We start from the raw sequence: 24,992 nt of genomic DNA, 5'->3' as shown, positions 1-24,992 counted from the left end.
CTGCAGGTACTATGGATGAGTCATGCCAGGGCTACTGAAAAGATCATTTACTTATTTCTGGGACACTTAGCTTTCTGGTCATCAATCCACCGAATTCACAGAAGTCACCCTAAGTAAAGAAATCATTAATTCCAGGTGAAATGAAGCAGAAAATAAGCATGTTCAAAATGCAAATGGTCTTTGTTTCCTGGTTTTTGTTTCCTGTTATTCCCTCCACTTCCCCCCCCCCCCCCAGGATATGGAATAAACAGCAGAGGAAAAGAGCTCTGGTATAGGCTGATTTATTTAATGTGTCAGGAGAAAGAAACAGATTCTCACCACATAATCCTTCACAATCCTTCTGCTCCAGAGTCTTGTCTCTGCTTTGGGAATACAACTTTATATTGTTCTATTCCATATTAAATTTTATTTCTTATAATAAAAAAAAAAAATAAGTGAACGGTAACAAAAATTGTTTTTTTACCATATCCCTGCTGACCCAATTATCTTTTGAAGAGGTATAATTAGTCACTATAATTATAAACGTTAATGCGACAGAAGCATTAATATTATTCAAGAAAAAAAATCATCAACTCAGTTCTAATCCTCACAGTGAAACGTTACAAAAATGGTGAGTAAATAAATGATAAAAGTTCGCAGCATATTCTACAGGCTGTTTGCCATCAAGCTGCACCCCAGAAAATAAATAAATGCGCACGCAATCCACCCTTATGTCAACGTTATCTAGGTGTTCTGATTGCCAGTTGATTTTCACCTCATGAGGACCTAACCTAGCTGTTTGTAAAGCACACACAGGTAACCTACGCGCAGTACAGCAAGGCATCCAGGCAGAGCAATCCACATGTACATTTATATTCATACGTGCATAAAATGCACACATACTTGCATGAGTGCACTTATTTGCAGAACTATTATTTAACTGTGAAATTTGCTCAAAACACATGAGCTCTTCAGTAACCTTTTCCTTACAGATTCATTAAATAATAGACCAAAATCAAAATGATAACAGTATTCTTCAAAATGCCTTGGTAAATGTCCTGGTGACAGCAGCACTCTCTAATCCAAACAATAAACTTTTTTTTAAATAACAAAATTGTGTTGGCTGTCGTAACTGTAACCTTTATGATGTGTCTATTCCAACATAAATATATTAAATGATAAGCAAACTATCCTTCCCCCTGCAAGAATGTCACATGGGAAATTTATATAATTTTGGATTATACATTATTACATATTACATATTACATTATACAATATATGACATGTTCAGTAATTTCCAGTTCCACATGTACAGCTAGAACTAATAACCTTTTGACTGAAAGGTCACTCACCCTGTCCTTTAAGTGCACCTTTTCCCCCTCTTAAAGGCTTGACACCATTTTTCCCAATATAGTGTTATTTTAACTTCACATGCCTTTTCATGTTCAACTGTATCAAAAAAATATTTCTTCCCACAATGAAAACCATTTATTCTCCTTTCAGATCTCCTATTCAGGCTTCCTATGTTAGGCATACAAAGACCAACTACATGAAAACCTTTGGTCTCTTCACACTGAGGTATACTGTAATTTACAGGCAAAAACCCAGTAGAAAAAATTAGCATATACAGGATTGCTGTTACTTTTTACCATTACAGCTTGTGTGAATATGTAAGGCCATCTAAATTTTACATCATACACATCACTTCAGTTACAACATTTTATTATCTGAAGCTAACAGTTATATTTTGTAACATAAATTAATTGAATTCTTCATTTTAAGAAGCCACAGAGAAGTCCAAACATCCAACGTATGGTTTTGTTAAGTCATTACATTAAGGCACTGATTTGTCACTTCTTTCCTCAGAAGCTTTGATCAACTTTTTCCATCTTCTCAACTTGCCTTCACATAAAACTGTTCAGCATGCTATAAACAGCATTATACATAAGTCCTCCAACTTTTCCACTCCGATATACACAGCAAGACTCTGCCCTTCAGCTGTTACAGCACCTTCTCGATGGAGGCTTCATTTTTTCAGCACAGAGAGACCTTCTGAAACTTAAGTGCTTTCTTCCAGCTGGTTTGCCTGTCAGACGAAAAATAATTATTGAAAAACAGATTACGTCTTATTTTTCTTGTCCAATTTTGTAGGCTATTAAATGTGAAAAACAGAATCCATTTTTTTTTTTAAATTAAGTAGTGAAATGACATTCAAAAAGCATAGAAATGAGTTTTTTCCCCCGTTTCAACTGTATGCAGTACTGACGTGGATTAGGATACAGTAAGCATAAACTGTGGGTAATATGACTGAACTGATTAAATATAATAACAACAAGATAATTAACAAACTGGCACAAAGAAAAACCACAAGGAAAGCATGTGTTCTTTTTTATCTATACTAAGCCTCCTTTGTTCCAAGTTAATGATTTCTTTGTTACAGGAAATTCTTTTAACTTTTTATTCTTTAAAAAAAATAATTCCTCTATGAAGCTGTTCCCCGACTTAGTAGATATACCTCCCATTTTCTATTCTATGGTTGTTGCCTGTTGAAACAAACAAAACTTTAATTTCTCATTTCAAAAGATTATTTAATACCTATCTACAATGGGAAAATGCTTTAAATGGCTCTAACCAAGGGGACTAATAATGGATTAAACATTTCCTCAAATACACATTAATTCTAGATTATATTCCATTACAAATCATGACAGAGAAAAAGGTGCAATCCAGTAATAAAACACATCTAGTTGTTTTACTGTGAGTACAGGCATGGTATTGAATGTGATGTCCCTGATTATCTTAGATTGCCTTAAGATTGATTTTCTTTAAGCAAACAGAACAGTATTGATTTACATAAAATTTAATACATATATGTGAAGGCGTCTAGCCTTTTCATCTTTAAAAGCCAAGCAAAAAGAATAAATTTCATCTCCACTTAATGTGAGAGAAAGATGGCTTTTAAACATTCATGTGCAAGTCCATTCAGGCACAACCTAAGCAATATGTGCTAAATCATGGTTTACGTAAGATAAAGGGAGAAAAATGGAAAACAACAGAAAAAAATACTCTGCCTTTTCATTTATAAGCACTCTGTATTTGGGACTCTGAAGATCTTCAATGTTCTCTGCAATTGGCTTATTCAGTGTTTCTGGCAGAAGGAGAGTCAGGAATCCTGCTGACAGCCCACTGATTCCAAACACCACCAATGGTACAGAAGGGCTGAGAGATTTCTGAAATTAAAAATCCATAACAGAAAAACATCGCAATTTCCTGCTCTTAAAATACATGATCCATGTGAACTGCAGTCAACACTGAAAAGCTAAAACTCTTCCATGTGTGCAATTATCCGTGTACTAATAGAACAAAGAAACCCAATAAATGTCATTTCTCAGAAATAGCTTCATGGGAACTTTAATTGTTTACACGCTAAAAGCACTCAGCTAGAGAGTGGGCCTTAGCAGTACAGAAAGCATTACATGATAATCACTTCACTAGCAGATGAAATATTAAGACAACACAGAGTAACTAGATTCTTTCCAAAAAGGGTAATACACTAGGTACTTTCAAACATCTTGTTCATTATTTCTAGAAGCTGATTTATTTTTTCTTGAAAATATTTTTTCAAGAAATATAGATGTATGTGGTACCAAAATGTGCAACATGCTTTTGAGAGAACCTCACACATTTGTTATATAAAAATTAAAATCAGTCTTACCATAGATGGCACAAATGGAGCCAGTATGCCTCCAAATCTGCAAGACATGGAACAGACACCCAAGCCAGCATTTCTGTTTCAAACAAAGGATGAAAGATACGTAGCTTCAGAATACAGAACTGCAACGTGTGGTAGCACTGTCAGAAATGACTTGTGTTTTGTTTAGTTTGTTATCAATAGACTGTATTAAAATTAAAAAGAAGGAAATTTTTTAAGCCCTCCAGCAGTTACTCCAAGATCTTCTACAACTGCTAAAAGGTCAATCACACCCTTTCAAAACAATAACAAAAAGCACTCCTTCACAACAGCTTGAACAGAGCTAAGTTTTCCAGCCTACCGTACAGGGCAATATAATTGGACATCCCTGTGCTGGATGGGGAACAATTTCACAATTTGGCAGGACCTGCAGACAGAACAGCCCAAATGGCATCTCCTATCTCTTCTGTTGCCTTAGGTTACACAAATGAAAAGTCAGTGCTCACCTCCTAACAGAAAACAAGTATATGCTACCATGAAGCTTGAAAACATTTGGCCGGATGCGTCACTATAAACTGCTGAATTCTGCACAACCTTCCATTTTCAGACAGGTTTGAAACAATCTCATCTAGACTAAACGATAATCAAAGCATGGCTTAGAACGGCAGGACCCTCTTTAAGAAATGGACAAAAAGCCCCAAAGTCTTTCATTTGCTGATCAAATGCAAAAATCTTCCATGTTTGTATCACCCCTAAAAATCTTACTTCAGAGACTGACACTGGCAGCGCTCATGCGCTGGACAGCAAGAACTGGCTCACAGCAGCTGTTCTCCTTCCCACCTCTCCCAGTTTCTTCCTCTCACACGACTGCACTGAGCTTCTCCCCCTCAGCCCATTTCCTTTTCCTTCTCTGAACACAGGAAGACAGCGACAGGATAAAAGACGACAAGCAGAGAGGTGACACGGGTCACCAGAGCACCAAAACCACCCACATCCACCACCCTTCCTAATGGCCCTTTGCACAGGTTAAGGGAAACAGATGATGGAAGGAGCTGAGGAAAAGCTAGTGACTTGAGTGTAAAAATAAATAGAAAAGCAACCTATTCTCTCATCACATCCTCCTGGGAAAAGGAAAATAGCAACCCACACTTCCTCACTTTGAAGCGACATCGATCCAAACCCCAAAAGACAAGTCCTATCTCCTCCCCTCTGTCAAAATCCCTAACAGATGAGAGACTCCGGTCAATAATCCAAACCATTCATTTAGGAGCATCCTTCCCATAAACCCTAAGTCTGTCAACATCCAGAGGTATGCCAGCTTTTTTCCTACTGAGAGGAAGCATGGCAAAAGGTGATCATAAAAGCAAAATATTTTGTTTGAATTCCAATGCAAAAGGAAAACGGTTGTTAAAAGACTTTGGGACATAATTAATTCAGAACCCAGCATAGTTTGGACTACGCAGAACAATGTCATGGCAAGCCAGAGGAAAGATGCATTCCTGCTCAAGAGCTGTTGGAAGCATTCAGGAGGTGCTGAGCTGCTGGCAGCTGCCCACCCACCGCCGATCTCACCTCGGTGCCTTGCTTTTCCCCTGCTCGCTGGCAGACCTGCTAAACCTGACTCCCGCCTTCGCTCCCACCACACCACGGAGCACAGTGCTGAACTAATGCCAGCCAAAATTGCTCTACAGCCAGCGTAATCACATCAGCCCGGGGCTTTGCTCAAGCCAATTAGTCCTGCTGCAGCTGCCTGGCTAATTCCATCTGCCACGCAGCACTCCTCTAGCTGCGCTGCTCAGCCAGCGCCGCCTGCACAGCAAACAGCCCCGCGCAGATGCAAAAGCCTGTCTGCTGCTCACACTGCCTGCTCTCACATTGCACTGTGCTTACCAAGGATTGTTCACCAGAACGCTCCTTGCGGAGAAAGCCGGAGACCAGAAGGGGAACCACTGACAGAAAAATAAAAAACACGTTTTTCCCTGCTGTGAAAATAAGCATATACGCTTTCTGATGATATCCTAGGCAGTTCAGTGCCCCCACTCTGATTGTACACATTATGTACAAGGATAGCATAACTTTGCAACCATTTTCTCAAAAAAAAAGAACTGTGATTTACATCTGTATTACTAGAGCTATAATTTCATTCTGTTTCCAAACACTGCAAGATAACCTTCCTTTTTGTTCAAAAACACAACAGAAGCGATGCTTTCTATTTTTAACTTTCTGTTCCCGAACAGGTATTCTAAAGACACATTAAGAAGGCAGGAAGAAAGCCCCAAACGTGTACACACTTCAGTTTGCAGCACTTCTCATTCCTCCATGCACCAACTATCAGGAAAAAAATATGCCTAGCACGGTCTTCATGCTTAGAGTAATGAGAAGGTTTAAGCAAGGAGCTGTACTACTGAAGACATTTAACTTCTCCGCAGAATATCCAATTGGAAAAAACAAAACCAAAAAAACAATTTATTCCACCTCCTCTCTTCTACCTTAGAAATGGGACGTGTCTCATCACATGGCATGGCAAGGCTCCCTGCTGGAGGAATGCCAGGATCACTACAAAGCTTTACAAAGACCACCAGATGGTGCTGATGTTTTACCTTAAAATTAACCACTTTCCCATCACTGTTCTTGCATTAACTCTAATATTTGTAGTTAATTAAAATACCAGAGAGATAACAAACACATTTTTAAATGTATAATGTGCCACATGTGGGGAATTTTCATATTGTCTAACGTAATAGTTTTCCATATTATTAAGCACAATCTGTCTCAAAAGCTGGTGATTTTCTGAACTTACTCTTGCATTTTCTCTACTAGCATTCCATATCTTTGACACGCAGTTACTTTTATACCACAATATTAGTGCAGATTCTCAAATGAAGCAGCAATTCCACAGATTAACAAAGCCAAACCAAACAAAAAAATCAACATCCTAATCACTAACATCTAGTTTCAAAGATGCTGAGACACTACTGCAACTCCAGCTAGGTATGAGTTAGACATGTACAATACTTGGCCCTGAACACCAATGGAACCTAAGAAGGCATTAACATAAATTACAAGAACGCAGTGAAACAGAGAAAAGCTGAGAAATTAAAATCAGATTTGATTCTCAATTCTCAACTCCAGAAAAGCAGAGGGGATGGTAAACAAAAATAATAAAAATAAATAAAAATAATAATAAAATAATAAAAATAATTTTAAAATGATAATTAAAAAAAAATCAAGAAAGAGACCTTAGAAGGACACAGAAGTTTGGATTGACAGAATGTAAGCAAACCTCCAAATCCAGTTTCAGTCAGCATGCTTGTGACTTGCGTATTAAACCTAAACCTTTGCCAAGGATGACAAGCTGAGTAGCTAGCAACAGCCAATCCACCTCCATCCTCACAAGTTTTATTGCAAAAACTGCATTCACGGTCTAGTTTATGCCTCTGTAACATATGGGAAATGGTGAACTTCAAAAGAAACAAAAAGCCAATCCAAGCAGTCTCCCACTCTCCCTGCCCCTCTCCCCACAAAGGCCCTAGTTTCCTGGAATCAAGTGATGGGTGTCACCATCCTTAAAAATACTTCTTAGATGCTAGAGGATGCATCTACCAGCCAGGACACCTTCCTACTCCACTCAGCATTTCATTTTCCTGCTCTCTGAAAGGAATGCTCAACTTTTGAAACGTGTTATTTTTGAGCAACTAGTGCAATATGGCTCAAACTCTGAACATGTACTTGGAGTATCATTCAGAAAACCACATGGAGCTGAGATGGCAGCTGAGGATAACAGCACTAGGAGGCATTTATTTTCCTGTCTCAGGTTTATCTTGGGACAAAAGGAGAGAGCTCAGCCTTACAGAGTTTGTTAGGAACATGAAAAATAAGGTAAGGTTTTAGCCCACTTGTTCATGAATTAAATGTTATAAAGCAAATCATTGCCATGCAGAAAGTATTAAATGAGTTACATTATGAATACCTAATTAAGAAATATATAAAAGCACTTGTTTTTCAAGAGGCAAACAAACATAATTATGTTGGAAATTTAAGTATACAGAAGCACTGTAAACAGTCCTTACTGCGCATTCTATATTTATAATTAAGTTAGCACACACTTCCATCACATCATTATGTTCAGTTCTGCAACCTATAATTTTACTTCCCAAATCAGTAGCATAAATGAGAAACACGGCACCTAGCATTGCAGAGCATGAAGGCTGCTTTTTTTTTTTTTTTTTTTTTTTAATTCTGATTCAGCCCTGGTGGAAATTGCCAGAAACTGCTCCAGAAAGCACACTGCTGCAAAACACGTAAGTACGAGGAGAAGCCCTTTCAAGCCGAGACAACCTGTCTCAATTAAAGAAAGAACTCATATTGATATTTCAGGTAAAAATAATCACACCAGCAGTCAGGATCACTGCGCATGGAAAGGATTTGAATTTACCTACAAGCTCTGTTCAGTTACCTCAGTACTGTTGGGTAGAGTTCAGATGTATAAATATATACAATGTTGAAAGCAGCGCTGACCATCATTTTTCCACACAAGGCTAACAAAGTGGGACTGAGTAGCAAACCTTTCAAGAAAAGGAAAATAAGTTCTAAGCATATACATATAACTACATAGATAATTATATATAATATGTATACATAACTATTTTATATAAAAAGTATACTCGTATATAAAACGATATCTTATAGAAGTAATATATAAATAGTCTGTTTTCTTACTCTTTTTACACAATGTTGAAAGTATCCGGTCCTTTTTAAGAGACTTTCATGCAAAAACAATGTTTCATCTATGTGTTTTTTTTCAACCACACACACAAATAACCATATCTCATTTCTTCCCAACTAGCCTAAAAGCTTGTAGAAGAACAAGTACGTAAAGGTATATTTAGGGACAAGACAAGCACCACTTATTTGTTTATTTTTTAAGGGGTGGGTGGATTCTAAAACTATCATAGCGGTAGAAGGAAAGGCCTCCAGCTCCGCAGACAGAAAAATCTTACCACATAATTGCATCTTTTAACAAGCACAAGCAGACAATAAAAGCTCCTTGACTAATATATTAAATTAAAACCATTACAACTTGATTCACCTCAAAAGCTTATCTGCTCCCCAGGGACATCCTGTTGGAACTTAAGAAGCAGCAGCCCTGTAATTCTAAAGAAGGAATGCTAACGCAGCCTCGTTTACTCGTAGACAACCTTTAGTTGACAAAACCAGAGTGGATCTTTCAAAGTTCCGAAGAAACCTGATTTCAGTTACTCTGACTTTGGATATGATTATGTTTGTACTATCTATTTTAATAAGTAGAGAATTTATTTTTTTATTGTTAAACTTGAAAAAGGATGAGTACTCTGATTAGGTGTATTTCAGATTCTCTTCCCCAGCACTGAGTTCAGCGTATGTTTCATTTTGGATCAAATGATGCTAAGTAATGTTAAAGTCGCATTGCTTCTCTATTGTTTTTCCTTGCAATCTTTCCCTTAAATATTTTCAATTCTAGTCATCTGATCAAATCAAATTTTATTTCAACTGCAGCAGAAATTCATTTGTATGTAAACTGAAATCCAGAAGCTTGATTTAATTTCTTTGATGCATTTTTGCAGTTATTTCCATAATTCATGCAAAATAGATATAATATTTTTCACCCAAGCGCTCCTTTTGCTCAGTAAGAACTCAAATATTACATACAGTTGCCAGATGCAAAGCTGTGAAGCTGCTCTTCAAAGCCTTGCTGGCTGCCATCAGAAAGCTGGGACATACCTTTTCTTTCATCAACCAAACATGAAGCAATGAAGAAGAGATCTGTAATTCTCAAATGTGTTTTAAAACATACTGCTTCTCTCCCAGGGAGACTTAAGTTAAACGCTGTATATCCATATACACATTAGAAATATAGCATTAGTGCACTTAGGAAGTTCTGGTCTTACTATCAAAACAGAAAAAAAGAGTCTGTCTAGACAGAGAAATTAGCACCCAGAAGCTCAGGAGTGAATTTAAAGTGCACTTTCTTCTCCACATTCACTCCCCCAGGGGAGGCTGAAGGCTGTCTGCATGGGGAATTACTGCAGGATTAGAAGCACGCTGTAAATTCACTGCACGTCAGCGTCCTTTGTAAGTAAGCTCGGACATTTGTTGCATCTTCCTCATTGCAAAAATATATTTAGCAACTCTTACACAACACTCCATTATTTTCTCTACATATATAACACCATTAAGCAGGAATGTGCTTTTCTCCTATGGGGATTCCAGCAACCAGTTATTTATAGGTCATTTGCTAGATCCAGCCAAGCATATCAGTGCACCTTCTTTAACATTTCTATTATATTTTGTATAATATCCTCTCACTTGAATGTCCGGTAGTAACAATATGTACGCAATTTTGTCTGAAATACTGCAGTTGGTGCAACTTTTTCAAACTTTGGTCAAAGTTGCAAGTTCTGACTAAATTCAAGCATTTGAGTTTATTTCTAAACACTAATTTTCCATTAATTGATCTATAGAATTTAGGGCAGCTAAGTGAGGTAACAAACAGTGCTGACGTTTAAGAGTTTCTAGAACAGGAGTTAGTGATTAGAGTTTGATGCCATCGATGTCACTAAGTCTCATTTGCACTGCCATAATGTAGATTCTCCCTCTGGATGTCATCTTTATCAGAAAAAGTTCAGTTAAACAGCACTTTAGGACTAAAGGAGTCTTTACTTCAGAAAAAGTATCCACAAGGAAAGGGTAGTTCTCAGCACAAAAGAAAGTACCCAACATCAACAAAGGCTGAGACAAAACTGAGTTAAAGAACTGGAAGTTTTCTTTCTTCAGTCAAAAGCATATCAACGAAAGTCACCAAAGGTTATGGTTGTGTTCACTACAGCCAGGTAAATTCTAAGTGAGTTAGCCCTGGGCTAGGAGTGTGCTTTGTCTACTATAGTATAAAGCGGACACAAAATGGAAAAGTCTTCCTGCTTTACAGCAGCTTTTGAAAGAAAATAATATTACAGCTCAATTCCCCCTCTGCTGCCACTCTCCCTCAGCAGCTCCCAATCTGATATTCGTATCACTGAACCCTCACTGCATCCACGGAAGTGACTCATCTTCATCATGCTCAGAGCTGAATTTCTTTCTGCTTGAGAGATACAGATCATTCTGGGCCAAGAACCAGTATTATTACTCTTACCACAAAGGAAAATAAGAACTTTTAAAGGAATTAAAGTCAACTTGACTGAAAAAAAAAAAAAGATGATTCCCTGGAATTTAGCAGTTCTTTATCAATTACTACCTTATCCTGGATTAGTCACTACTGCTTTTCTTTCGTGCCTTTCTTTTTTTTTAATATATAATGAGAAGTGCAAACAGGGAAGAGATGGTCTCAATAAAAGGAACAACAGAACGTCTGAGGATTTGAACTAACGCAAGCACGGCAAATAGGATTACGAGATTTTTTTTCTGTTTTTTTTTTTTCTTACACTTTTCTGCAATTAATTTGAAATGGATGCCAGACAGCATTTATATCTGTTAAAGATAAACACAACCTTAGAAAGCTACTTTGTAATCACATCACTGGTGCTCTATGGTGTTAACAGACTTGTAAAGTTAAAACATTTCTACTGAGGCAATATTATGAAAAACAGAATCTGAGTGGCCACTTCTGTTAGAGTCATTTAGACCTGCATTTTCAGTGGTTAAGGTACATACTAGTACAGAACAAACGCACTTGAAATGGAAAGAAACGTGAAAAGAAAAAAAATATCCGTGAAGGTCACTGATGATGACAGAAAAAAGACATCTTTTGAGATCAGAAATGTTTGACGATACTCTTGTTACCACGAGTTGTCCTCACAACTGCACATTGCAGCAGTACAGAGTACAAAGCTGAGAAAGACAGCAAGCTTCTTGCCATCCCATGGCTTCCATACTGCAATTCCAACCTCCATTTCTCAGTTCCAAATACAAAATAAGTGTGTTTTTTTTTTTAAGCTTTAGTGGGTTTTGTTTTTGTTTTCTTTTTAAGTGATGAGTTAAGCTTCTAATTCAGGAAAGCCTCAGTTCGTATTTCTAAAAACACTGCATGCCACTAAAACAAATGTAAAATTAACCTTGGTGTCTCATACCATCAAGATCTAACTAAATTATCGCCCTGCAGTCTTGTTATTAAAAGCAACATTTTAAGGTAAATTGATTAACAAGAATGAATGAATGCAGTGTCAGTATTTGAAACTGAACATGATAGGTTGTTCTGACCTTCTGAGAGCAAAGAGCTTGGAGTCAGACAAACTTAGTCAATTAACAGGTCCTAGTAAGGGCTAATTATGTCTACAAGAGGTTAAAAGCAATACAGACAGGACCCTGGCTACCTGACCAGCCTTGGACTGGAGAGTCAGGAAATACTCATTATTCAAATAAAAGCTGACAAAACAATGTAACAAGTACCTACTTTGGCAGCACTACATACTTACCAGAGTTTTTTGGTAAAAACATGGTAAACATACAGGCAAATCCTGCAAATATCAGAAAGCACATCATAGTTTTACGTCTTCCAGACCTAGAAGGAAAAGAGCACCAAGATAAAGACGGAAACATAAGTCCTTCAATATATTTTGAATCCCTCTGCAAAACACCAGCTGAAACATACAGCATCATGAGTAAGTTACATACCTCTGGTACCATATTAAGTGCTTAAAATCCTACACTGTTTTCCCAGCTCTGCGTACCAAAGGCCTCCCATAAATGCTTTCCTACTTCTAGATTTTTCTTCTTAAGAAGAACCCATCTACTTCAGCAACAAGAATTCACAGACTTTGTTTTTGCCACCAAAAGGTATCACAGTGCATACACACAAACATAATAATAATTCAAAAAGTACTTCTTAAGTTTTTTAATCTGTATTTTTACAAGTTGGCATGAATATATGCAGTTACAACAAAGTAAAACTACTTCGTATGCTTTTTCATTTAACAGTATACATGCAAAAATAAGTAAAGGTTGTTTCTACTACCTAGTGTTTTAAAACAAAAAGGAAGTAGACAGGATAGAAAGACACCAACCCATCACTACATCTGTCATACTTAAATACCTCATAATTAGCTGCACAGGTCTATAAATACATCCTTAGCATCAGTTTGCAGGCATGTACAAGAACTATTTATGCTTGTTATTTCATTAATTCTCACAGCTGCTTCTTACTACTATCCCTAATTAGAAGAACTGCAGTTAATCTATAAGCAACTAAATATTTATTTTTAAAATCTTCTAAATATTTTTGCAACAAGACAGCTGTACCTGAAGGAACTGTTCACTACAGCTGAACAAAAACAGAGCAGCTGGTTACCACCTTTTTTTCCATTAAGTGAATAAAACTACATATTCCTTACTTCAAGAATCAAAAAAATAAAAGCTTGCCAGGTAAATTAAAAATTCCAAAATACAAAGAAATTAACATGTAGGAAAAGATTTGTGCTGTTTGTGGTTTAAATGCATGTCCTTAAGTTTTCTGGGTTTCGGGTGAAGGTTGGTGGTTTTTTTATTTATTTTTTGCTTGGCAGAGCCTACAGCTTCTTTTACTGCCAAACAAATTGTAAATGTGATATCCTCACCTTGATGAAGAAAGTAATTTTTCTACTGATCTCAATGAGACTAAGACACCATTACAAAAACGTTCAAACTGAAGGCTAGGTGAAACCCCAAGTAGCACTGTGCCCTGACACTGACTATCCAGACTTTGGGAAAAAAAAAATAAAGTGCCCAACCAAAGGATGGCCTCCAAACACTGCGAAGTATGAAAAGACATGGGCATCGACCATCCATGCCTTCATGGTAACTAAACAGCTCACCCTTCAAAGGTCTCTTTGAAAAATTTAAGTAAAAATGAACAATGCTGAAAACTGTTTTCAGCTGCAGTTTGTAGACTTTGATATACTACAAAGTCACTCTGAACAAAATAAGTATGAGGTATATAAAAGCTATAGATACTTAAATAACTGAACTATACATATTTTTTTCCATAAAGACCAAACTTGTTGTTTTTAATAACATTAATCATGGAAAATCCTGTGCCTTGAATAATTCAACCTATGAACAAAACTAAAGAATGGAAAAGGTAGAAAATTAAATTCCCATTTCAATATCAACTCCAGAACCCCCTGCAGCTGACTTAATCCATAAAGAATCAACTGGTTTAGAAGAACAGTGAAGTATCTTCCCAAGAAAAATGTTAATGTTTTTCTACGCTGTCTACAAATATATGCAGAAAACTAGGAAATAAGTTTTTCTTACCAAGGTTTCTCAATAAAGAACATGCAGAGTGGAAAAGCTGGAACTTCCACAAGACCATAGAGAGCCACATTTAAATAAAGATTTCCTCCTAATTCACCAGCATTTAAAGTTAGCCCATAGTATACCAAGCTGCAGACATACCTAAAAATAACCATAAAAGTTAGATTACAAGCATATCTAATCTTTAAAGGTTAAGATTTAAAAGGCAAATTATGCCAAGTTATAGATTAGCTATTTTCAGTTAATGCACTAAGAAGAGACTCTTATTTTGTCCAAAAGGAGAAATAAGACAAAGAGAATAGTTCCTATTTTAGTAAACTATGTGAAAGGAAAAAAAAAATGCTCATACACATGCACAGCATAACTTCTGGAATTTTCTACGATCTTTGTTTTTTTCTAGGTTAGTTAGCTGATCCTTCTCTGCTCTGACATCTTTTTTTTCCCCAAGCTGCAAAAACAAAAACAGCACTTAATATGCTATCTGCATTTCATATTGCCCCCAGTTTTCCTGCACTGAACCACATGATCTTACATCACATTTCTTACACTTATTCCAACTCTTACTCCAGATCTCTATTCCATATAGTGCTTCCTAAAACTGGCTCAAATATATATCCTCTCAATTTCTGCTTTGGCTTCTCATTTCACTGAAACTAAATATTATATTTTCAGCAGATTATTTCTTAGCAGGCTTTGAAGCAGATTCTAAATAACATACTGAAACTGCAACAGAAATAATAATGAAACATCAGCTTTACAACACACCATTTTAGATGTTTACTGTCTGCCCTCATTAACCATCAGATTTATGATTATTTTGAGGACAGCATTTTTAAGAGAAAATGATGAAAATCTTAACAGTTTCCTCATGTCTGACTCATTCACAGCATCTCAGTGTCTTGTTATTACATACCAGATGTACATAAGTATGATGGTTCGCCACCGAAGGCCTGGGTGTTTTACTAAGTTTAGTATACCAGGTGGTGACTCATCCTTTCGTGAAGTTCCTGCACTTGGTTTTAATTTTAGATTTAATCTTTCTTTTCCATTACCAAGGGCAATATATTGCATCACATCTTCAGCTTCTGCAGTTTTCCCTTGGGAATACAGCCATCGTGGTGATTCTGGCAGCATACTAACAGGGAAGAAAATCAATGATGACAAGTTTGTTCCTACAAGGAAAGCAGTAAAATCAAGCTCCCTGTTTTGCAAATCAATAATCAAAACAAAACAAATGGTACCAATGGAGAATTCAGAAAAATACATTTTATTTACACTGTTCTGCCTATTAAATTCCACATATTCTGATAATAATATACGGTTAACTTTATAGCAAGATTTTTGGAAATGCTTGTCAAAGCACTCAGTCATGTTGAGACGAGTTTAAATAGAGAATCTACTACACTAATAATGCTTTTATTTTTTCTGAAGCTCTAACTACCAGAAGTATACATGGGATATCATTTGGTATTTTAAAAGCGTATTTTCTAACAACACAATGCTAGCACTTTCAGTTTTTTAAATACTGCTATATTTCATAACCTTTTTTACAATAATGTCTATGTAGGATTTCTAAATAGGAGAACGCAAATGCAATAGTGACAGAAACAGACACAAGGGACCTCAAAAACATGCAGATACACGACATCTCACACTAGAAACGCAATTCCAAGTGCTCTCACTTATTTCCCTTTGCACACATGCCTGTCTTAAAAAGTAATTCTAAAACCCCTCCTCTAGGAGGGCTTCCAAAACTTCTCAAGCACCGAAACCCAACTTTGGCAGGAGGCTGTGTTCCTGGCTGATGCTCCAGCTCACGGCCTCTGGCAGGCCTTTCCTTCCCCAAGCAGATTTGTAATGAAGCTTTATTAGACAGCTGGCATACAGCTGCTCTTTGCAACGCTGGCTGCCACAACTGTAACAGCAAACAGAAATGCAAGCTTTTCTTCCGGGCAGCCCTGACCTTCTGCTTTGTTTAAAAATACTTCCTCCTTCACTACATGATTTTCTTCTGCTTGGTTCATAAAAACATACAGAAAAATATCATCCTTGTTTATACCACTCTTCTGAACTATGATAAGAAAAATAACCATTAAATCAATGCATAATTTTTATCATTACAATGCACGTGAACTACTTACAACGAAAGAAGAAGGAAGATGACTCCTGGAGTATTTGATACCAATGCCAGGTGACGCCACTCTCTTACACAGTAACCCAGTAAAGCATAAACAGCAATGCCAACCGCAAACGTCAAATTAGTTAATGAACCTGGAAATACAAGGCCAAAAAAGTGACTACAGATACCCAAAAACGAAAACCAAACTTAAGAAGAAACCTTAAATCACTACCCCTTGATAGATCTAAATAAAATAGCACTAAAATCCTTACAGTATCTTTATAGCACTCTGTGAACCAGCTGGCTTAAGTGTATTGTGCAATCCTAATGACGAATGCCTTTGTATAACTGGGCGAGCGGGGGAAGGTGAGCAGGGCTGGTTTCCTTTCAAAAATAAAGGGCGGTGCACAGTACAGATCAAGAAACGAACAGAAACCTACAGACCAAAGAGAAAACCCAAAGACAGGAAGGGGAAGCATTGCAAGTGATTTATTTAGGTCTTTAAGATAATCTTGAATAGAGGTGGCAGGCTGCAACAGAAATTGCAAGAAAGCTATGAAAATACAAGGACTGAGGTCAGTATATGAACAGCTGCAAACCAGAGGTACGCTACAGCAAGCTTCTGATGAACAAGTGTAAATAAAAACTTTAAAAACACAGGGTCAACTTCCATTCCAAAAGCCTACCAACAAACCTTCTGCAGGCTAACACAGGAGGTCTCGTACTAACCCAGAAGCTCTCAGCTATCGCACACACAGCCTAGTTCACAGGCAGCACCTAGGAGAGCTTCTTTAACACTGCTGAGCAGCATTCAGCAGCTTCCTCTCCTTCAGCCCCTGATCAGTTGTGCAGCACCTCTTTGCCAACAGCTGAGCAGAACTAGAATAAAGCACCTAAAGTGACAAGCGGCAGGAAGCAGGCTGTCTCGTCGGTCCTTCAGGAGGCTGGCCCTGCAGGGAGAAAGGCTGGGAAGAGCTGAGACAGAGACAAGGGCAAGGGGGAAGGAGGGGTGGGAGAGAGATGACGTGAGTCAAAAAAGTGAACCCGGGAGAAGAAAACTCAGTACTTGAAAAAACACAACTGAAACAGAAAGCTATCAACAAACCACAACTGCTTCCTACATCCCCAAGAGTCCAGAGGAGAAATGAGAAAATAGCAGAATGAGGTAACTGGAGAACAGAGAAAAATACGCTCACAGTCACAGCGAGTCAGCATTTGGACCAAGCTTTTCCACATGCTGCGCTAGCTGAAAAGGTTTCTCAGTCTGAGCTACTTTAGTTTTACAACAGCACAACACGCAAGTGTTAAATTTACTTTAAGTCTTGGCAGTGGCATAGAAAAAGGACATTTAAAAATACTGGATGGTCAGCACATCCAATAGAGGTAAAAAACACAATCATTTTGTGGTGCAGAGAAATTCCAAAGAACACTTTGAAGAATATTTTCCCAAGATACTGTACAGCACCATTCAGAACTGGCAGGATCTGCCCTTTTTTTTTTTTTTTTTTTCAGTGCAGGGATATTTTTGGAATCAGTGTACCCATTTAAAAACCCTACTTTTGCTATTTATCAAACAAACCCAATCCTACGTTTCTTATTTAAGCACAAAAATTAGATCTTCGATGAATCAGCATCATGTTCATTTGACATGCTAACTAACTTGACATTTTAAATTTTTAAATTTGTAGCAAGTAAGGTATCGATAGTCAGAACAACACTTGGCACAGTAATAATTATTAAACATTCCCAAATCCCACCTGTAAATGACCAAAATGATTTTCCTACATATTCCTGTGTTAGGACAAAAGACACAAGAGCCATTCCACCATTCACAATTCCAACAAAGAAACGTGAAACTGCAAATACGCCATAATTTGGAGCTAATGCTGTAACATACCCAAAAAGGACATCAAAAAATAGACCTGCAGAGAGAATAAAATAACATTAGTACTTATGCTATGCAGCCTGATCTCAGAAGAAAGGCAAGAAGCACAGTGACTGCAATGAGTCTACAGTACTCATCTCTCACATTTGGCTTTCTGAAATCATACTATGTGAAAACTACTATCATCTCCAAGTCTTACACTTTAGGTCTACAATAACAAAGATAATGTTTCCTTGAGACAATGTTGTAATTTTGAAAATGACCCCTTTCCAGCTGTTGCAAGTGCAGCTGGAAAACAAAATAGCAGGACCTAAGTTACCAACTCTAAAGAAATTCAGATTCTCCCCCATCTTCTCCCAAAAAAAGGGGATTATTTTTTATTGGGGTGCAAAATGGCAAGACAATGCAAGCAGCACTGCACTCAAATAGCAAAGTCATAGCAAAAATTGGTTATTTTTCATCTGTCACTGATATTCCAGAGCCCACTATGCTGCTGAGCACACTCACATCAACCAATTTTAGCGCTGCTTTACTCTAGCCGAAATATTTAACCAGACCATTGACTCCATATCAGTGTCACGGCAGGGTGGCCCACAGGCAGGGCAAAACCAGCAATGTTGTTATCCATGCAGAACACATGAGAACACTTTAACGGTCTTACCTGAAATATACACTGGTTTCCTGCCCAGTTTATCTGACAAAGGGCCAAACGTGATGTTTCCAATAAGCAATCCAGCAAAAAATAGGGATGATGCAAGGCTCACTTTGTAGGCTTCTTGTTCAATTAGATACCACTATCAAAAACAATAATAATAATTGTAATAAAAGAATTTTCTTATTGTCATAAGTATTAACAGCAAGTTGTTGGCTTTCTCCAAAATAAGGACATCTACCAAAATTCTTCTGGTGCCATTTCCCATCTCTTTCTTTATATCCAATTCAATTTTTGCTCTAAGTTTGCTGCACAAGCCAGCATTAGTATTTTTTTTTCCTCCCTAACAGACATCTCCCTCTACTTTTCCAAGAAATATCATCATAATCTAAGCTTTTGACCTGGTAGATTTAATTAATTTCACCTCCATTCCCAACATTTGACAAAGTAACAAGTTAAAATTAGGAATTTTTCAATTTTTAAACTGCTCAGCCATTTCTACATAAGCTTAGTTATTTCAATCAACAAGTAATAAAAATTATTCATTAACAAGAATAAAGCATGCTCACGCTTTTAGTACTGAGACAGCTACTGCTGTGCAGCCGTAATTCCTGATGCTGTTGCCCTGCACTGTACACGTGTTGAAGAGAAGCAGAAAAGGATTATGGAAAGATGTCCTAAAGAAGACTTGTTTTATAAGAACTTTAAGAAATACTTACTAACTACTCATGGATACCTCTTAGTATTTTATTGTGTGCACACATTTACGACCAAACAAAAAAGAGTTAGAAACAAATGATGGGTTTCTTTATAAAATGTACTTTCTACCTCATGCAAAAGCTAAACTGAGGTAGCATAAGCAAAAGTAGTCTGTTCTACAGAAAGGAACAGCATGAACTGACAGTGGGTTGGAAATTGTAGGAAGCAAAATAAGTCCTGGTGGGGCAAGGCACGCAGCTGGCTTGCGCAGCCCCCCTGCTACACACAAGGAGAATCAGCAGCAACAGAAATGCGCTGCTGGGATTACAAATATTGCTCACATCATGAAGCTGGGAAAGAAGTGTGATCAGAATATCCCAAGTCATGTTCCAGGAAAAGAATTTAACTAATTCAATGCAAAGCCTTACAGAAAGAAATATTTAGTAATTATTTGTAATGTGCAAGGAAACTTATCGGGAAAGGGAATGAGTATTCAAGCCAAAACAGCGTTGTGCTGGCTTTTTAAATGATATCTGCTAAATGATATCTGCAGTATTTCCTTTCGTGAAAGGAAGAAGGATCCTAATACCACTTAGTTTTTGTTTGTTTGTTTGTTTGTTTAAGAAATGAAAGGATTAAAAGGGGGGACAGGGATCAGGGAAGAGGCATATGACCAGAATCCTACACAGCATACCACAGCCTCAACCTTGAATTAATACAGATCCCCACAGAGTATTAGGAATTTTCAGGAACATGTAATTATAGCAATATGAAGAAACCTGTGCTTTCATTCGTCAATCCTGACTCTCATAGCGGCAGCGTAGAGATAAGATGTGGCTCTATCTGTCCCACCACTCTGGTAACCTTTGCCCTGCCCATCCAGCAGCCTGCAAGACAGCAGACTGCAGGAGTAGGACGAGATTTAACAGCATTCACTTTAGTCTAATGTACCCAGTTTCAACACTTCAGAGTTTTGGAGTATTTTTGGATACTCTGGGATGGTAAAACTCCTGTGCAGCAGCACTTGCAGCTACTTTCCTACTACTATACCTTCTTGGTATAGTATTAGATTCCACCCTATTATGGCAGATAAAGACGTAACTCACAAAACTTACGTTTTCTTAACTTTCTGAGGAGGCTTAAGCAATAAAATATTCCTGGGCACAAATCCTCAGGAAATTTCATCTGGGATAAAAATATCACAGCGCGTCCTCTCCAAGACACAGAGCACTGCTGGCGTGAGTCCTCCTCCTCTGTGCTAGCACACCACAGCATACAAATTTCAAACTCCCAGTTCTCATCTGCAGTGTTTCAGGCTGATATGAGACAGAAAACAGCCTTTCAGGTCCTAGATACGGTTGTAAAATTCAACTTCTCAAAATTAAAGGATGATTTCTATACCAATGTAAAACATTTTCCTTAACTCACCTTCCTAAGTATCACTTGTTAAATAAAGCAGGGGGACTGAGCTGATGGCAATCCAAGAAGCAATTCAAACAACTGTACTTTCTAAAAACAAACCCTGAGCTGTTATTTACAAAATCTTAGTTATGCCAAAACTGATTATAATGATTATTTCTTGAACTAGATCTTAAGAGCTCCTCTGAAGTTTTGTTGAGCTTCAGAGCAGAACAGTGCTGCTGTCAAGCCAGAAAAGAACTGAAAATATTTATGATTTAAACTCCATAACGTCAGCAAAATATAGGAAATAAACTTTATAAAAGCAGCTTCCTCTCAGAAGATGATGAGAGAAGATTGACTTGCAACCTGTTACTTTAGCTGCTTAGTATGTGACTGGGAGATGCTCATAGTTTACCAAGTCTGATATAATCTGTGAAGAATATATCTTTTAAAAGAATGCATCCGTCTACTTTATTGGCATAAAAGGAACTGGTTAAATATTTGTCAAAATTAACTGCAGCTTGCCAACAAAAACATTGCCAACTTTGCTATCACCATAACAGACATCCTCTAGCTCTTTAAAATCCATATGGCAGTTTGATTTACTTACTAGACCATTAACATCCAGAAAAATGTTGGCCAGCATCTAAGACATGAAAATATATATACATATTTATTAACAATGTAATAAAAAAAACTTAGTTACTGAAATGAATGGGAACAGTTTTGTTTATTTGTTTGTTTTTAGTAAGTCTTCAAAATCACTACATTTTTTGGAAATAGGCACGTTGACTCCTACGTTTAAAATACAGTACTGGATTAAATTTGCCTTTTTTCTGACCGTAAATTAAGCATTACTCCATATCGTGCATCCTGCTGACAGTCTCAAATTGAAGGGTGATTTTGTAAATCACGCTAATCAAGAAAATCTGTTTCTGACAGAGGATATGACCCAATATTGTAACATTCCTTCTTATTTCTTAGTCATTACATTTTTCCAAGATAAACACTACAGAGTCACATTTGTGATAATGGGAAGGAAGCAAAAACTGGGCACCAGCCACGCCAAGAGCTATCCTGCCTTAGCAAGTTACTGACAGCCGCTCCGAGAGCCCAGCCAGCAGAATTCTGACAGTTTACGCTAGAAGCCAAGCCACCCACACAATCTTTTTTCTGGCACTGGCAGCAATGCTTAGGTCACTCGCACTTCCCTGAATGATTATAGCCCAGGGACTAGCAAAAAGCGAACGCAGCCTTCTGCATGGAATTCACAAGGCATGAGGACGAAGGGTCAAGCTTCTGTCCCACTCAGCAAACTTCAATCTGTTCCAGCTCCCACTCTCACCGTACATGAGAATACCCAGACATGTGGTGCATATACTGCCCTTTCATGCTCGTTTTAATCTTTAAGATGCATCTTCTCTGAGAAGCTATTTCAACAACTCCAGGGGAAAGCTTAAATACATAGCACAGATTGCACAGACATGACAAATTGAATCTTTTCTTGGTGGAAAAGAGACATTAGGAGGGGCTCATGCTAAATTCCAGAGTTATAAACAGTAGTTAAATGATTAGTCTCACTAGCAATGACTTTCAAAAACATGTGAAGATGAAGAAAACTGAAAACAAAAGAAATAAAGGTTAACGAACCTACTAAGTGTATTGGTTTTACACTAGGAAAACTCAACTAATAATTTAATAATATACTTTCAGTTTGAAAAAAAAAAAAGAATAAATTAGAAGATCCAGATGGGTGGGTTCCAGTAATTTTTAATAGCACAAGAAAAACATTACGCTAAGCCCTGCTCAACTTTCTCAAGCACTGGTGGCCTAAATCCCAAGAAAAGAATAAACAGGCGCGACGGAAGTACTTGCCTCAGTTACGATAGACGTGAAGTTACTCGTGAAATGGATATGCTTGGCAAGTTCAGCTTTGCTCGCTGGAATTCCTTCTAGGTCTATATGATACTCAGGCATGGCTCCCACAAGCACGATAAGCATTGACTGACAAGCCACGTATACCTTAAAACAAGATACACATCACTTACCCTGAACAATCCCAAAGAGAAACCACCCTTTCTGTTGGCATACTGTAAGCTTTTCATTAAATTAACGATGAACAATTTCCCTTCATTCAGCAACGCAAACCAAGTCTACTGTGTTTAAATCCCCACAACATGATCATCAGGGCAGCTGGAAGCAACAGGTACCACTCCTAAGTTACCGATGCACCTTCAGTGACTGTGTCATCTTGCCACCCTCATCTCTGTTCCAACGTTGTTCTATCTTGCTGTTTTTTAGCCAGGGATAGGAAAGGAAGGCATTAAGAACTTCAGCGTAGTTTCACAGCTAAGATTTAACCCTAAGGCCAAGGTTCTTTTTTTTTAAAAAAAAAACAACATTTTTTTAAAAAAAAAAACCACTCTTTTTACTTACTTTACTCAAGGAATACAACCTGCAGTGACAAATCAATGAGTACTAGAAATGTAAGGGAGATTTTGTGCATTTGTTTTTGAGCTTCTGTTAGTTCTTTCCATTGCAGATTCCATTGCAGAGACTGAAACCCTCACCTGATCACTGGGAAAACTCGGAAGTTCAGGAATAAAAAAAGATTCTCATACGGAAATCCTTGTAAGCACATTTACGCATCCTACGGCTTTCATGTTGTGAACGTCTTCCAACTTGTGTGATTTTTTTCTTTTAACTTGAACTGACATCCTTAAGTCTCAGTGATCATTTTTGGCACATTACCATCAGTGGGGAAGTTCTGAATTTAGAGGGAGCATCTTGGGGTGGTGGGCTTGGATCGATGGCTCCAAAGCTGTTTTATCAGACACTTACCTTGAACGTACTCGGAGAAACCAGCTACAGACACAAACCGGTAACCTACCAGTACCACTTCCTTCCCCCCAGCACTGCTTTAATCCAAATTGCAGAACTGCGCTGACAGGAGGAAGCCTTTTACGAAGGAGCTGGGAGCGACGGATAAATGTTTGCATGCAGGGGTGTGGGCGTTATTTAAAGACAGCACCGTGAAATATCACTTTCACCAATGACTTAAAAAAAAAAAAAAGCAAGCTTCCCGCGGCTGGACTCCACTTCCTTCCACGCAGCACAGCCGCAGGCACCGCTCAGACACCGGTCGGGACGCGGCAGAGGCGCACAGCGAGGGGAAGCGGGAGGAGGCCGGGCCCGGCGCTAGCACCGGGGGCTTCCGAGGGCCCGCCGCATCCCTCGGCCGGGGGCAGGCAGCCCCGGGCGGCCGGGGCAGGGGACGACCGCGGGAAAGAGCGAGAGGCGCGGCCCGGCGCGGCCCTTGGCGGCTCACCTGCAGCAGCACGAGGAAGGCGGTGAGGCGCCGCTGCGCGCCGCCGAACTCCCCCGCCGCCCCGAAGGCCTCCTCCAGCCCCGCCGCCATGGCCCCGCGGGCCGCGGCCGCAGCGCCGCGCTGCCGGCCCCGCCTCGCCCCGCCCGGCCCGGCCCGGCCCGGCCCCTCGCCCCGCAGCGCGGCGGCTCCCTGACGGGATGGGGCCGGGATGCGGCCGCTACCTGCGTACAGCTGGAGCCCGCAGCGGCTCCGAAGCTGTTTTCAGGGGAGGGGAACTCTCCCTCTTCCTCGATTTTAAGAGAAGCAGGATTTTTCCACCAGGATTTAGTCTAGCTGCTACCAAAGGGCAATTTTGCTCTGCACCCTTCTCCCCGGGCGGCTGGCTCGGGCCAGACCTGGGAACTGGGCACCTGCACATCAGTTCTGCTTGCTTCAGCCAAACTGCCTACTAAAAACATTCTTACCCCGTGGCTTTCATCCAGTTTCCACAGTGGCACCTAAAAGGTCCGTGGACCAACCCTATGGGCAACAGAAGAAACTCCGGTTATTTAAGTTGGCTGTTCCAGCTTTAAGGATAGACACACTACTTCTTTTTAGTTGGATCTGGGAAAAGGAGGAGTTGACACAAAAGCATGTTAAGTGGCCTTCTTTGGTGCAATAATTTCCTTCTGGACTGTAACACAAATGGTTATACCTGTATTTTTCCTAGTATTACGTTTGAAAATGCAGCTTTACTATTACACTACCTTTATACAGGTGCTTTGTTTTGTTGCTTTATTAAGCCTCTCTCTTCAACCACATGAAAAAGTCCGTTTCCTTTGAGGCAATAAGCTAGGATGATCTCCCCTTAGTTTTCTTAGTGCAGGAGAATTAAAATTAATGGGGTTTGACCACGTGTGCCATGCAACACTGTGGTTATGTTGGCCAGGAAGCGTTAAGTGAGGGTCAAAGCGCTGTTTACCTTGGAACTCTGAC

General features: G+C 38.7%; 1 protein-coding gene across 4 annotated transcripts; it reads right to left on the bottom strand.

Annotated features, from left to right (window-relative positions):
* Positions 1-265: 265 nt before the first annotated feature.
* On the bottom strand, positions 266-24,175 carry LOC308197284 (solute carrier family 22 member 15-like). Of its 4 annotated transcripts, none has more exons than XM_080597525.1 (12): positions 24,018-24,174; positions 22,565-22,711; positions 18,599-18,731; positions 17,810-17,974; positions 16,075-16,204; positions 14,847-15,068; positions 13,934-14,074; positions 12,118-12,203; positions 8,127-8,235; positions 3,695-3,767; positions 3,051-3,209; positions 266-2,065 (listed from the first exon to the last, which is right to left on the bottom strand). In XM_080597525.1, the coding sequence occupies exons 1-12, from the start codon at positions 24,105-24,107 to the stop codon at positions 2,039-2,041; spliced, it is 1,482 nt and encodes a 493-aa protein (XP_080453651.1). In that variant the 5' UTR covers positions 24,108-24,174; the 3' UTR covers positions 266-2,038. The 4 variants fall into 4 exon arrangements, with proteins under 4 accessions (XP_080453651.1, XP_080453648.1, XP_080453649.1 ...); XM_080597522.1 differs by lacking the exon at positions 24,018-24,174 and adding an exon at positions 23,580-23,998; XM_080597523.1 differs by lacking the exon at positions 17,810-17,974 and having other exon boundaries at positions 24,018-24,175.
* Positions 24,176-24,992: the final 817 nt, after the last annotated feature.

Source organism: Anser brachyrhynchus (assembly GCF_964034855.1).
Source record: "Anser brachyrhynchus genome assembly, chromosome: 6".
NCBI lineage: Eukaryota > Metazoa > Chordata > Aves > Anseriformes > Anatidae > Anser > Anser brachyrhynchus.
The sequence above is the reverse complement of the archived record's forward strand: the minus strand, read 5'-3'. Positions and strand labels throughout refer to the sequence as shown.